Source organism: Helicoverpa zea, chromosome 17 (genome assembly GCF_022581195.2).
Source record: "Helicoverpa zea isolate HzStark_Cry1AcR chromosome 17, ilHelZeax1.1, whole genome shotgun sequence".
In the NCBI taxonomy this organism is placed as follows: Eukaryota; Metazoa; Arthropoda; class Insecta; order Lepidoptera; family Noctuidae; genus Helicoverpa; species Helicoverpa zea.
In genome coordinates this window covers 1341972-1358754 of record NC_061468.1, presented here as the reverse complement: position 1 = coordinate 1358754, position 16783 = coordinate 1341972, and the positions used below count along the sequence as shown (strand labels likewise).

Here is a 16783-nt window from a genome sequence, read left to right as displayed (position 1 = left end):
ACGGTTCATGAGATACAGCCTGGTGACGGATGGACGGACGGACAGACGGACTGACGAACGGACAGCAGAGGAGCGAAGACAATAGGGTCCCATTTTACCCTTTGGGTACCTACGGAACCCTAAAAATTGTTCTTATTTATAATCGGGAGATCGTAAAGAAAAGATATATGGTTTGAATACTCTGAGTAAATGGTCCATGACTGCGGTCAAAGAAAATATTGCTGTAGCTGCTTGTACATTTAAATGAATTTTGTAGTTGCGAAAAGATTTAATTAATATTGTGGTTACATTTTTGTTGTGTTCATTCAGTAGTTTTTTTCTCACAGCATGTAACGTTAACAAAACATATAAATATTAAAACAAAAATAATGTTGACTCCTCACGTTCGAAAAAAGAATATTTATTTCATAAATATATAATTGTCATTCTCTATTTAATTTTAAACTAGTTTTAAATAAATACAAAAAGTTAAAAGAAAAAGGTCTGTATAAAAATTCTATTTTTAAATCACAAATTGGCTGTTCAGGTATTCTCTGTAGCTAGGAGAGCTCTCAGATTTTTTCAACCAATTGGCGCCATCCGAAGTAGTTCTGTTTATATTTGAATACATTATTCTAATTTCGAATTGTGCCACTAACTTGTATTTGAATGTGACCTATCTTTTTTGACTTAATGCACTTGAGTTAAGAGCGTTTTATTTTTGTATTTTTTTTTTGTAAAAAAACGCGCGCTATTTTTATTTTAGTTTTATACGCAACGGAGTACCTTTAGGTATCAAAGGCTAATTAATTTAATTCTTGAGACCCTTATTATACCTAGAAATACATTAGTCTTACTTTAAAGTTTTTTCTGTGAATATGATATCTGAGCTGACTTTAAACTCAATCAGTATTTGGCCCATGCTCACATAATTATGTGGCACTTGGTTTTATAATGAAACCTTTGGGTAACATGCTCACCAACGTAGTAGATATATTAGTATTTTTTTTTGGCTTACTCTGTAGTTCTCAACGTCTTGCGGGACTTTTTAACTGTCAAGTGCAAATGATAAAGCATTATCTTTTATTTAACACTTATTGTCGTATGGCCCAGTATAGAAATTCGTTATTTTCCTTTTAATAAGTTCTTTATTTCTATGAAAAAAAGGAATCTTGTACTTACCGACGACGGAGAGGTACATTCTATGGCCGATGGGAGGCGTGGTGCCGACTTGGCATTCGTAAATACCAGAGTCGCGACGTTGCGGAAACCGAATCTGGGAACAAATAACATACATTATTATTTAGAGCTTGGAAAAAAATATTCTTATATTACAGATGTGTAGGGGTAAGCAGAATTATTTCTGCCTATACGGAGGTACCACGATATGACTATGGCTTCCTGCTTCGGGAAAGTCTTTACACCTTAGTTTTATACCCTATTAAAACAGACAACTTCAAAACAAAAAAAATACACTTTCCTCCCCACTCAGAGACATTTAATGATTACTTAAGTCACTCCTTAGTGACGGAATGTCATACAAATCCTTCACTAAGAAATGGCTTAAGTAACCATTAAATGTCTCTGAGTGGGGAGGCTTATAAGGTCACTAAAAGGCCTTAGTTTTAAGGTCATTAAAATCAAGGTCATCAAAGCTTAAAAGACTTTGTGGGGCATATGTGTGTAATGGATCTTGTTCATAAGAAATTTAAAAAAAAAAAAACATTTATTTGTTCCGGTACATAAAAAAGATCTCCCAATCAATATGGACATAAAACAACTACTATAGTTCGGCCATTCAGAGAATGCGTTCCTGACACGTCGCGATTGAACTGACGACGTAACTTTGCAATGGCGTTGCAGTTACGATAAAAATATTTTTGCTGGTTGTTTACCGTTTTAACAATTGAGGAGCATTAAAACAACATTATTATATCAATAATCAATGAATGTAGTTACGTCGTCAGTTCAATCGCGACGTGTCAGGAACGCATTCTCTGAATGGCCGAACTATAACTACACCAAAAACAAAAGAGTGTCCATTTTCCATGGTGACTAAAGCAAAAACGACAGAAGCATTATGTGGAGAGCTGCAGAGCAAGCAGCGTGAAGCTGCGATATGCTCAGACGATTAATGTTGCAGCTCCTCTTAGGAGACGGGCTTTTGTATCAAATTACCTGTCTGGACAAGGTGTCACGTGTTTTTGCTAAAGATATTTGACGTAAAGCTACAGGTAAAATTTTATATGGTGTGCTGGTCGGAACTAAAATCGATAGTTATTGTTTTAGCCCACACAGCTTTACTTTTAGCAGGAGAATTCCTTTTGCCAGCCGAATAAACGGACTGAATCTGTTTGAGGGTAGGTACATCTATCACTGTGCTGAATTTCATTTTAGAGTTCCCAATATTCTTTCTAGAGGAGAATTTGACATTAGCTCCATACAAGTGATGTTAAATTCCTATCTTTAGTAAGCGTATCGTCAGATAGAATATTGAGAACGGCCGTTAATGTAATTATAGTATAAAACACACAGACTTTTTAGGTAATTTTCACACTTATAATGTAAGACTTAGCTATCGTCTTTCAACGTAAGACACCAGGTGGCCATAATTAAGGGTGTTATTAATTCTTGTGAACAGACTATCTATTCTATCCTTATTAATAGACTCTATGGTGTGACCTACTTATTAATAGTTTTTTTTTTTTAAATTGAACCTTCAAAAACCGGTACTGGCCATAAATTTTTCACACGTTCTCATTTCAAATAATTGTCACCAGCCAGTCTCCAAGAAGGTCATCTATTGTTATTATTATAACCTCTGTAGTAGGTACATTATCCTAATGGATTCTAAGCTATGAGTCATCACTCAATATTTGTTTAGCCTGAATATTCTAGCCTAGATAATATTATTATGTCGTTGAGTGGATTTATTCTGTCATTATTGTGTTATGTGGAATTTGTTGAAGGAGAATCTGTCAAATATATTAGATGGATAACTTATTTTTAATGGGACCTGTAACAACTGATCTTTAGTCCGTATCTATGTTATACTAGCTGGTTTTCATGGTTTTAGCCGAGTCCAGGGGTAGCTATTTCGTGCACCGGGATAAAATGTAGCCCGATCTCCTTTCTCAAGCCCCAAATCTATGTGTGTACCAATGTAAAACAGTTCGGTTTGGCGTGATAGCCGTATTGCTTTCGTATCTACAATATATGTAAGGAATAAAAATATGTGTTACCTTCAGTATCCAGTCCTCGGTGTGAGGGTTGTGCACGCTGATGAACCTCTGGTCTGAGGTGTACGTCATCCGCCCTGACGTCAGCAGGTGGATGTCACGGTGTCTGATCCATGATACCTGGTCACCAATTACATCCATCATACATATTTAAGCATAAAGTATTCACAGCTATTTCTTTTTAAGTTTATTTTCTTAATTCAATCATTTGAAGTGATGTCTTGAATTATTTAAAATTGTTGTTTAGTGATGGCAAATATAGGTACATAAGTATCGATATAATTGGCATGCTAAAACATCTGATTTGAAAATACCTCTATAAGCTGTTGCCTTTAGAATTTTTATTTAATTTAATGGTAAGCTTTAAAATGTGATTAATATTAAGGTCAAACCTTCTCAATATAAAAAGCGTCTTTTAAATCTATTTATATTGCTTATTCACCGAAAACAATTTCTAAAGCTTTACCGTTTTCACCGATATTCTGATTCCAGAGAAATTCGATATCAATTTTGTTCTTTGACAAAAAATCCGCTTACTGCGCTGTAATCCTAGTTTTAGATGTTTTTTTGTTTTAAACTCAGTGGAATTGCCTTTTGTTTGGATTGGATAGATAAATGAGTTATGTAACTCGTTTTGGTTCGAAAACGAGTGGGTTTTGATTGTTCCTGAAATAGCTTGTCTAGTTTCTAGTTTCTAAAAATATTTGACTGAATTTATTGGGACAATTCCTATAAGTTCCTTTGATATCGAGTCAATGAAATATTGTATCAAAGAAACGCTATTCAAGTGATTGGAAACTGCAACATCATATCGATATTTGTAAAAAACACGGCACTAATTTAATTATGAACGAATGAAAATAAAACAATTAATTGAACTCTTCCTGACTTTGTTATTGAACAATGCAATTTTAATCTCAATACTTCAATCAAGAGGTTGTTCTATAAATTGCGATTTTAATTATCGATAAAAAGCGTAACAACACTACAAATTAATTTATAGTTTAAGTCAATAAATATTCACTACAAAAATTAAACAATCAAGGTACTCATGATTTAAACAAATGATTGCACAAAGTATTTTCAGTATATTTGACTTTGTTCAATATTTATTTTAAAAGTGAACGTAGAGCTAATGTGATTAATTTTGAAGAGCCATCAATTTTACTATCGAAACTAGTTTTTTATGATTTGTGTTTTTTTTTTACTTTGTTTCGGCAAAATGCGCAGCGAATTTAAATTATCAATTTTATTTCTTTTATGAAATAATAATTATTTGAAATGTTTTTATGAGTTCTATCGACATTTATGCAAACATTAACTTGTTAGTTTTGGTTGTTTTAGGTCAATCAATCATATTTTTTATGCAACACTTGACGGTTTAGGTTCGTGGATGGTCATAAAAGCTGTATTAGCCAAAAATCTGTGAGTTTTTTACTTAGAGGATAAGTCTAACCTCAAAATACTCAAACGTCAACTTTATTTTTTTCCAATTTACGTAAGTACGCCAGAGTATTAAGAGATAGAACGTCGTCGTTGCTGTCTTTACAATTATTTGAGTGTCATTTTTATATTCAGCTATTATACTTACAGTCCTATTCCCCAAATCATGGACTCTGCAGTTGAGCTGTGCCGTCTTCCCCACTAGTGCTGTGACGTTCTTCGAGTGCGGGACATCGAACCTGGGCCCTCGTTGTGTCAGTCCTAGATCCACGTCAGTATAGTCTATCTCTTGTACTCCGTCTGCTCCTAAGCCATTTGTGTTGTCTGTGCAACCTGTGGACAAGGATGTTGGTTGTAGAACATTAAAAGAATGGTCTTCAATTATAATTATACCTTGAAGATAATTCGTAGCCATTTTGTAATACTTTAAAGAACTCAAAACATAGAGGGTTATTAAAATTAACCTAAATTAAATGTTTTCCTAAAAATATCTTAAAATAATATTATCTGTTAACCTTGCCCTGAATTTAATTTAATATTTACCATCATTATACCCAATGTTCCAAGATGTTTTTAAATACAATTTTAACTAGCTTCCACTAGCAGTTTCTCCCGCGTCACATGGGTATTTTGAGCACACAGTTAAAAATTTAGCCTTTTACAATAAATGAGCTATCTAACATAGAAATACTTTTTTGAGAGTAGTTCCTGAGATTACCGCGTTCAAACAAATAACAAACCAGCTTTATAATATTAATTTCAAGCAAATTCTTTAGCTTTATAATATCAAGTTTAGATATACCTACTATATAGTTAACATTATAATGTGTCATATCACCTAGATTGTTCCCGACAGGCCCGCCGCTAGCTGTTTGTTCGCCCGCGTGCAAAACTGATTATGCCGCCCTACGACTACATACGTTTTGTCAAAAAATATATAAATGCTGCCCATTCATATCTATCTTACTTGTCCAACAGAAAAAAATATGTACATGCACCGCTCTGATTGCAGAAAACTACTTTTGGATAAATAAATATTGCAATACATAACATACATTACACATAGGTAACTTTTTTAAATTTACTTGAAATGCTCAGGGGCCCGATTCTCCTAAGTTAATAATGTCAAAATCTAATAGAAATCGAATCGCAATATGATCGCAATAGCAGTTTTAGCCATATCGGGCATTCTGCTACTAATAAAAGACCAATCGTATTCGATTGACATTTGATTGGTGTGCGATTGGTCTGCTATTTCGGTGATTTTGGTCTATACGGTAGTTTGCTGTACAATCATTTTGCAATCGTAAATCATTTGCAGACAAAATGATTCATTATTGAATAACAGAAAAGGATAAAAACGTTTATTTCAAAGAAAAAATAGCGGAATGCCACATACGCTTCAATCGTAATCGAGTCGGGATTGGATCTCAGTCGAATCGAGTCGAACGTGAATCGTATATTGCTTAAGTAAAATTAGGAGAATCGGGCCCCAGAGTTAGCCCATAAGCAAACTAAGCAATTGCTTAGGGCATCAATGCAGTGCAATCATTGCTCAAGTGGCCCCTATGTACTTATTGAAAGATTGTGATTAACTTGAACTAACGCACTTAAATATCTATAACAATGTTTAAAGTCAGTAAAATATGTTATTTGGTGGGTTTCCCGTTGAAAAGTCAACTTATGGGACATATTTCATATGTAAGGTAGCGCGAGCGGAGCGAGCGCGAAATAGTCTAAGGACACAAAACAAATAAAAACCACTGTAAATTAACAAAGCAAAGTAAAAAAGTAAGATATGCACAGAAATTAAGTGCAAAAGCTGCGAGCGAAGCTAGCGCGATTTTTTCCTTGGAGTTTTCATGAAGTAAACATATCATAAAAAGCCAAAGTGAACAAAAAGCCATAACGGACGTGCGTGAAAAATGATTTTTCGGAATTGAATGCCTCAACAATTAAACAAAGAAAAACCATGGTATCTGACATGGTTTTTTTGGGGATGCAAAGGGTGAAACAGTCAAAATTGATAGGAGACGACCAAAGCTAGGGCGGCTTTTTCTGAAATTTTATTGCTAATCTACTCATCTATTTTTAGTAAAAATATTTTTATTACGTAATTACCTATGTTTTTTTGCCGTATGGTTTAATTTTGCCGCCCCTTAAATAACATTTGCCCCACGCTACGCCACTGGTTGATCTTAAATCGTTTTTAAGAATTTTTAATTTTGAAAATGATCTTTCAACAGATGTAACTGAAACCGGCAGTGTAAGTAATATTCTTAGCGCTATTGCTGTGTTCGGAAATATTGAAATCAAATCATTAGTAAAACGATATTGTATTTTTTAAATATTACGTGATAACTCGCTAGATTTGCCGCCCCCTAGGACGTGCCGCCCGCGTGCTGTGCACGCCCTGCACGCCCGCTTACGGCGGGCCTGGTTCCCGATACAAAGTTTAGACGTTCTCTTCCTGAGCCGTCAGCCTATCCGCGCACTAGATGTCTTTTGTTTATGATATCACACGATCTCATCTGCTTCCGTAAGCTATCGTTTATGCATCCTACACATAGTAATATGTAGTTAATATAGGGAGAAGTACATAATACCTTCCCCGACCTTATTAAGGTTGAAAGGAAACTATTACGGGGAAACTTGATGAGTAAAAATCCTGTCAGAATTGTAATGCCAACTTCCTTGGAACCTTTCTCGAAGTATATTGTACGTAAAATAGAGTTAAAGATAATATAGCTGTTTCTGCTTTGAAAACAAAATCCTGTGTCTGGATAAAATATCACTTATGGCAGTTGGGGAAGGTGTAGTTGTCCTTCAAATCGGTTCATTACTGTCAGAACCTTTAAGGTTACAAACCAAAAAAAAATCATTCTTTTCTCGTCATAATAATATATTTCTCATAGTGGCCAAGATTATCCACCAGCAGCTTGCTCTGCAATACAACCTTGTAGACCTTGAGGTACCGTACTACAAGTATGCGCCCGACCCAGTTCTCGAAAAGGACCATATCACGTTGTACTGGGATCGATCTATCATCACTGACAGGACTATTGTAGCCAATAAGCCTGATATTGTGGTGATAGATCGATTAGCGCGCCGCGCGATGATAGTCGATGTCGCCGTTCCGCATGACGAGAACCTTGTGAAAGCTGAGAAAGAGAAACAAATAAAGTATCTCAACTTAGCGCACGAGGTTGTCGCCATGTGGAGTGTCGACACGGCTGTTGTTGTGCCGATTGTCGTTATGGCCAATGGTTTAATAGCCAAGAGCCTCGACGAACACCTCAGGAGGCTCTCGTTGGGCGGTTGGATCAAGGGACTGATTCAGAAGGCAGTACTCCTTGATACGGCACGTATTGTGAGGAGGTTTCTGTCTTTGGTACCCTAACCACCGGTACCTTGGACCCTGTGCCCGATATCGGTGGCAACCTATTTTTTATATTTTTAAATGTTTTTTATTTTTATATTTAATATTTAAAAATGTAAATTATATGTTTGAAAATAAATAAATGACAAAGTCTATTTCTATTTATTAGCGTTCAGATGCATTATTAGCGTTTAGTATGTTATTTATATAGCGATCAGACTAACTGTCGCTCTCCAATAGTCCAGCCTGAAAAGTGAATGAACTCCTACACATTATCTTTTTGCCGACAAATACAAAAAGTATGTTACTTGTGAAACTCATCACGTTGCCACCGGGAAGTCAAGTTGGTGCCACTTTAGTTACCGGGACTGTGAACTTGCTCACTCTTTGTGGAAACTTCGCTTTCCGTTTTAGTGTTGGGCAAAACGATTTATCGCTATCGACAAATAAGTTCACTCAGTGCAAACAATATCATCGACTATGTTTTTTAGCAAAACTGCAAATATTATATCTGAAATATTTAACTAAAACTACTGGAGACAAATACGTGTAATAAAACAAGACGATTAAAGTTGTCTCCGATTACTCCAAAACCCAATTCAAATAAGAAGTCAGACGAAAATTACAAACTTCGATAAGACTTCGAAGAAAACCTACTCCACTTTCTAACGAATATATAAACTAACTGACAAATCCATTCACCTCTATATATGAACTTCCTTATTCAAATACCCTTGCTCACGTAACACAAATAAGTCACTTTGAAATGTGATTCTAGTAAATTATCGATAGAATTCAAAGCACATCACTAGGGTTCAGATTACACGGTGTAATTTTTCGAACTACCTAATTATTTGAGTTCGCTCACGTCCCATCTCTAAATCTTGGTTCCTTGCACAAAGAAAATTTGAATTTAGTATGTAAATGACGTTTTAATGAAGCTACGTCGGAGGTGTGCCTCGACTACTTCGTCAACTCTTTCACTAATTGCTACTGAGAAGCTAATTAAGCAAACTATGTTATTAGATAAGGCGGCCAACCGTCCCGCATTCTGCGGGACCGTCCCGCAATGCTTGACGAAATCCCGTTTTGAAATTATTAGTAAAATAATCCCGCAAAACGTTGTATGCGTCCCGCATGTCCCGCATCCCTATTTTTCTACCACGCTTCTACACAACACCCACCTGCGCGCACGCTCAACAGTGCAGGAACACAGATTACCTATAATATAATCTCGTTCTCTTTATTTCTACTGAACTCGTGAGGCCTAATGATTTTGAAAATAAGACATTAGTGCACGCTGTGACACGATATTGATAGGTTAAATTATAGCTTTTTGCTTACGGTTTTTATTTTATCAGTTCCGTCCGATCATTTTTCAATGCCCCCCCCCCCCCCCTTTTCACGAAAGGTTAAGTCCCGCATTCAGTTTTCGGAAAGTTGGCCGCCTTATTATTAGAGAGAATAATTAAGATTTTTAGCACACTTTCTTTGCGTCTTAAGTGAAACAAAGAAATTGAAATTGAAAAATATGACCTAATAATTGGGCGTGTTTTGTGAAAATAGTGCTTCGACCTCGCTTCGACGATGAGAAGTTTGGCTGATATCATGACAACCATAGGTTGATTTATGTTAAATTGACATAACGTGAATGTGTACATTTTCTTCCTGCCCCGTTTCCAGGTCTTTAACGACTTAAAACCTTCTATACCTACACAAGTTAATTCAATATGTGAATGTATGTAAGTAGGTCAGTACAGAAATCTTTAAAATGTTTTCTACCCCCTTAACAAACACAAGAATGCTCTTACATTGGAAAACTTCAATACAAACTAAACCGCCCCATTCAATATCCTCAACAATTTAAAAATTACACACTAAATAAAGCAAGAATCCGCTACAGAACTCGAGCAATATCTACCTACTAAAAATACAATACGGAGCAACATTGTCACAACGTCGCGATAAATATCACGGAACAAAGTTTAATATCGGCACTAGAGCAGTTTTGTCTTCGCGGCATTATGACATTATGGCAGGGAAGACAACTATTGTGTGTTTCTGAGTTATAGAACTAATTTCTTCGGAGTTTCGGAAGCGGGTTTTCGGGTGTCTGTGTTCTTTTTTTTAAATAGTTTTTTTCTGTAAGCTTGCAATTGTTTTAATTACTTTTTCTGCGTTTCTATGTGGTACATCTGTCAAAATTTGTCTCAGGATACAGAGCCATGTCTTTTCGAATTAGATTTTATTTTTGAAGAAAAAAATTACGTGCACAGTGAAATTGTTAAATAGTTTTTTTTTTTTGTAAGTATTCAATGATTGTTTTATTTTTATTTTTTGCGATAAGTCTGTCAAAAGTTGTGTCGGGACTCAGAATATCGCATATATCGAACGTCGCGATAAATATCGCGGAACAAAGTTTAATATCGGCACTGGAACAGTTTTGTCTTGGTGGCATTATGACATTATGGCGGGGAAGACAACTATTGTGTGTTTCTGAGTTATAAAACTAATTTCTTCTGAGTTTCGGAAGCGGGTTTTTGGGTGTATGTGTTCTTTTTTTGGTATAGATTTTTTTTGTAAGCTTGAAATTGTTTTAATAACTTTTTTATGTGAGCCTTCGTGGCACGTCTGTCAAAGGTTGTCTTTTCTACTGATATATTTAATTTTTGAAGAAAAAAATGACGTGCACATTGAATTTGCACGTCAGTTTCTTTTTATAATCACACACACACACACACAGGTCACAGGTTGAATGACATTCAAAAAAAGCTACATACATTCCAAAAAACTGCTAAATTAAAAGAAAAAAAAAGACGTACAGCAGAATGGAACAACTCAACCAGAATAGCCAGAAAGCAGATGGAGGGATAACTCGCCAAGATAATGTACTGAGGGGTCTAAATTACATTTTGTCATGAACCACTTCAATCAAGACTGGCGCCCATTAACGGACGTTACACAAGATTTCTTTTTATATTTGATGAAAAAGACGGTCAAGTAAAGTTGGATGTAAAGTGGGAGGGTTCTGTATTTTTGTGTTATTCTTATGTTAAAGAACCAACTTAAACATTGTTGAAGCTAAAATACTTGATTTTTAATTATTGACTTATATTATATGACTTATTGTTGCTATATGTGTAGACAAAGGTATTTGAAAATATGAAAGTATGTACATCACATAGAGTTCTAAAAGCTCAATGCTTTCCTAAAACAAAAGCTGACTATGAATAATAAAATATTGAATACAGAATACGGAACCCAAAAACATTGACATCACTGCGCACTTAAGCAAAATATCCTTGAGACAATTGTGTTGGATTTGCTCCGTCCAATTCGCTCAACTGTATGGACCAAAGCTTATTCAGTGAAGCCATCTACTTAATACACAAAATAATTAAGAGAAATCATTTTTCTTTGCAAAGAATTATAAATAGATAATGTTAAAAAAAAGGATTTTTATAATTGAAAAGAAAAGTAAAAATAGAAAGTCATATGTGTCTAATATATTTTAATACATCAGTATCCTTTATTTAGATAGTTTATTCACATTCTTACTTCATAATCTCGTAGGTCAAAAGATATACAATTTTTTGAGCTATATTTAATATCTTTCAAAGAACAGAAAACTTAAGTTTAAGCGCTTAATGTAAGTTAAAACTAAAACCTTTGTACTGCTCCACATTTTTTTTACGTTTTTTGTTTGAAAACTTTTCGCCCGCATTAGATAGAAAACTTAGAGAGCCACGAAGCCTTCATATTTGTTCAGAGTTTAACTTTAAGAAGTCAAAGCAGAGGACACTAAAACTATAAAAACCTGGTTTAACGTTTCTAAGGGTGAAAAAAAAAATAAAACAAAATGAATTTTCATTAAAATCCTTAATTTATTTATTTATTTCATTTCATTAGGTCTTGTTGAAGCTTTCATGCTCTATTATATTTCAGTTTTAATAAGAGAAAAAGGTTTTTATGCTTTATTCTTAAAACAAGAAGAACAAACTAAACTCAATTCTTCTTATTTCTTACTATCCGCCATTTTGAATGCAAGAGGCATTTTATACAACAGAACACACAATTAACCAGTCTTAAAAAAATATCATATTACCTTCCAAATCGAATTGGCCACATGTCTTTATCCAAGAAATCTGCAGAAACATTTTATCTAACTAAATCATGTAGGTGTCCCTTCCCCTCCGCCCTTAGGCTAATCACCCCCTTTTCCTTCAAGTCAGCGCCCTAAATGCTCACTCCCTTTTACCCGGAAACTAAAAGAGAGCCCTTTACAAACCCACAGTTGTATGTTCCTATACGTTTTCGTATTTATTTTTAGAATTTTCAAGTAAGGAAATTAAATGCGAGTGAAATATGGGTGTAAAAAGCTGACATAAAATCTTTTGTACATATGTGATAGAATGAATAAAGAAAGGTATAATTTTAGGACAAAAATGACCTTACTCAGCTGATTTGTTTGCTTTCAATAAACTAGCAATTAACTAAGTATTACTAATAAAACAAATCGATTGCTCGCAACAACACGGAAATTATGAAAATATACTCTATATGCCTCAAAAATATCGCTTTGTCATAAATACTCTTGCTTGGTTCTAACCGACTTCCCAAAAAGGAGGACGTTCTTAATTCAGTCAACACGAATGGTCTGAAGTTAAAGATTTTCAAGGAACAATTCTCACCGACAGATTTCAATTCGGAGCCTAGCTTAAATCGAAAACATTAACCGAGTCACTTGGGCAGAAAAACGTTTCATCAATCGATCAGACTTGATAGCTCACCACTTGTCTTTGTCACAACCAATTCACTAATCCCCTTTCTCATATAAAACCAACAAATGTCCTATTAATCAGACACCATTTTGTTCAAACTCGAAAAAAAAAACAGACGAAAAAGTATGTCAAGAAGCATGGTAAATGAATAAAATTATTAGTCCGTCTTTTAGATAACCCTAAAATAATGCACACGTATTTTTTTATTTTCTCTCACAAATCCTACTAATATTATAAACGCGAAAGTTTGTATGTATGGATGTATGGATGTTTGATACTCTTTCACGCAAAAACTACTGAATGGATTTTAATGAAACTTTACAATAATATAGCTTATACATCAGAATAACACATAGGCTACAATTTGTAAACATATTGTTCGAAATACTAAACCTGCGCAGACGAAGTCGCGGGCACCAGCTAGTAAATAATAACGAAGATACATCACGATTGAATATTGTGTTACGTCACTTTAAAGTACAAATTCTACATAAACGTGACGTCACGAGCCTCATTTTCAATAAATTGTTGCATCATATCTTAGTAAATATTTATATGTTTTGTCAAAATATAAAATACGTGTCCAATATTTTTTGCCAATCTAAAATGCGGACTAATTAAAATCACTATTTTTAAGCCCTGTCATCACGCTTTTATACGTTTCCGTAGCACATCTCAAAAACAAAACGTTTACAGTTTTAAAAAGAGGTCACAGACCATATAACCAGACGTTAAAGTGATCCACTTTCTAGTGAAAAACAGACGGTTCTAGGTTTTATACACGGAGTAAGGAAAGAGCGGAGATGCTATAATGCTGGTAGGTCAGGCTCCTTCTTCTAGGTCAAATTCGTACGGTGGGCAGGACATGACCAAAATGATCAGTTACGAGAACTAACGAGGCGTTTCGTTTCTTTGAGATATTGATCAACGAAATTTCATAATCATCATCATCTTCCTGCCCTGTTTTTCAAGTCATTTGGGGTCGGCGCAACATGCCTTTTTCTTCCATTCCTCTCTGTCGACGTCATACATCCACAAAATTTGGTATTATAAAAAAAAATGGGTCCATAGGGTGTACAAGAGAGAAGATAGTACCGTTCCCGTCCTCCGCTCACTCGCATTTTCTTAGGTGATTTTCCGTTATGGCACCTCCGCTAGTCACTTCATTCTCCATGGCCATATAGCTCTTTCTCTTGAAATCTGGATCACTTTGAGAACCCAGGTCGAGAAGGGCTTAAGTGAACGACAATTTCATGGCGTTAACGACTGACTGTATTTCGGTGAGCTTAGGTGACGTCACAAGTTTGTGTAAGCTCCGTTTAAAATGCTCGTGTAATCAAGTAAATGCTTCCTTGTGCTCAGAAGTAATGGAGTACTGGAGTGAAATATGGTGAGACCGTAGGAATTAGTGGTGGCTTTGAGATAATTTTGGCGTCTGTTAAGAGAGGTTTATTATTTTTGTTTTTTAAATGATTGAACAAGTTATATTGGGGACTACTTTGATGTTATTAGTACATGGAATGGTTTCAATAGTACTGCTTCTTTACTCAGTTAATTATTTTAGACTAGCCGTTTTCCCGCAGTTTCACTCGTGTCGCCTGGAAACTACTGCCCGTGGCTGAATAAAAATATAGCCCGTCTAATTTGGGGATAATGTAGTTTCCCAACAGTGAAAAATTTTCGGATTGGTTCGGTTATTTCTGAGCATACAGGGTACAAAGAAACAAAAATATGTAGATTTATTATTTGTACCCATAGATTTCATATTCTACAAAGGGATCTGTAACTATATGAATTGGCTGAATAAAATTCGACACACGGTAATACCTATTTGAAAACTCACACTACATAAAAGCAGACCAACATAATCAAATAATGATTTTAAATGAAATATTAAATGAATAACCTCACACAAATATAATTATATTTTATTTATTTTCAATGCAAAATCGAAAATACGAGGTACTTATCTGTAGGTAATTTATTTAAGCGCAATGGCCATTATTTTGTGTCTCACATTTATTTTAAAAGCCAATTTTATTATTGACTGAAACCTATTTTATTGTGAAAAAAAGACAATGCCAATAACGATTAATTAAATTAAATTGCATTCCAGTCTAGATAAGTATTTATGAAATTACAAAACTATATAATGCACTTTCATTTTTTTGAGGCAATATTTTTATTTGACTAACTTATTTGTTTTTAACTTAGGTGCAAACAAATATTCAAAACGTTCTTTGTGATTATACTTCCAAATACCGTTACAGTACCTACGATTTCACTAACTGAGTATCTCTATCAAGTAAGTACCTACTTACTTCTGAAAAGGTTAGGCAAAACCGTCTTCCAATTATTTGCGATGTAGGTAGGTATATCAATGCATCTAGAATTCACACATTTAACTTTAGCTACTCACACTCTCTAATTAAGACTAAAATACAAAAAACTCAGCATAACACAAACCCAACATCCACTTTTGTGATAAAATCCAAAATAAAAGAAGAATAAACAATATTTGTCGTGGCCCAAAAAAGGGACAATACAAAAAATAAGTAAAAGCGCTATGTATTTAGAGATTTAAGCTTCACTGTTGCCAAATAGGTTCAGTACAAAAGCTAGACTTATATTGCCTAACGCTGGCAGAACAAAACATCAAGATAAAGCACGGAAAAAACTGGCCAAGAGCTAGTTAAAATTAAGCTACCAGGGACCTAAAAAAAATTCCAAATATAAGTTATAGATACAATTCTACGAAAAAATAACTCTACGTGTGTTACAGAATTACACATGAACCGCTGAAGACGATTGCGGAAAAAGCACACATATGGTTGTTACCCTAGACATAATCACAGGCCACTTTTTATCCAGGTGATAGAAAAGGGTTCCCCAAGGAGGCGGTTGACATCGTGAGCGGAAGGCAGTGTAATAAACTAACAAACATTTTTACTGCAGGTTCTAAATCAGTGAATTGTTTTTTTCACATGAGGCATAGAATTCTAAACACAAAAAAGCACCCAATAGCAAGCCACAACAGCATACGGCACATCACACGACCTAATACTCCGTGGTTGCACATAAATAGAGGTCCCTTCTCACCTGTGCGGCTGACGAGAGCCAAAGCGCCAAGCGCCGCGAAGAGGAAAGCCGCAGACATCGCTAGATCACGTGTCCATGCATAATCCCACTTTCACGGCTCAAAACACCTCCCCTGCGAACAAAATTAAACCATATTATCATCTGCTTAAAGTCCATTTCAAGCTTCACGCGTAATCAAGATTGATGCGGCGGAATTTCAACTATGTTGTGTACGAGTTATGGTCGGTTTTGCGATGTGTTGCTGTAGTGTGACTATGTGTACGGTGATTTAAGGACACTGTTTGGATGGCGACGTGAATAGAATATGCGAGTCATGTTATTATCAGGTTTTGTACCTGTATCACGCTATATTAAGTTTTTTTTCCGTGATTAGCTGTTTATGGCCTACTTTCATAGGTACGAACAGGAAGACATATTGGGAATAGTCGCAGCAAATAGCGAAGACAATCTTTTTTTATTTAGATGCTGTTATTTCATTTTTGTCCAATATAGGACAAATCTTATCTGACAGCACCAGTAACATTTCGCAACTTTAATATTTTTAAACACGGAAAGAAGGACTACTTAATCTCAGTGTCCACTCATCTAAACATATAATGAGACATTAAATACCCACAAAAAAAATAATATCACCTTTTTTCCCACATAACCAATAACCATGATTTCCCGTCCCTTAGAAAGGACGTAATAATCGATCCACCATGTATTTATATAGCCATTGAAATGGGCCATGGACCTGTCCGAGATACCACGGTTGAATGGAAACCCTAATGAGTTTATTCAATAGGAATAGACTCCAATGGGCGTTAAGCGTGGTCATTATGTAAAGAGGGTATAAACCAACCATGTTTTGGTCGAGTTGC

General features: G+C 35.1%; 1 protein-coding gene across 1 annotated transcript in view; it reads right to left on the bottom strand.

Moving 5' to 3' along the window:
- The window catches only part of LOC124638406 (zwei Ig domain protein zig-8-like), a 32147-nt gene extending 16111 nt beyond the window's left edge, over positions 1–16036 (bottom strand). The window contains exons 1-4 of the mRNA XM_047175361.1: positions 15921–16036; positions 4810–4994; positions 3222–3338; positions 1162–1255 (exon numbers count right to left, since the gene is read on the bottom strand). Of these exons, the coding sequence (XP_047031317.1) occupies positions 1162–1255; positions 3222–3338; positions 4810–4994; positions 15921–15978 (454 nt within the window). The 5' untranslated portion in view covers positions 15979–16036. The remainder of the gene's footprint in view (positions 1–1161; positions 1256–3221; positions 3339–4809; positions 4995–15920) is intronic.
- Positions 16037–16783: the final 747 nt, after the last annotated feature.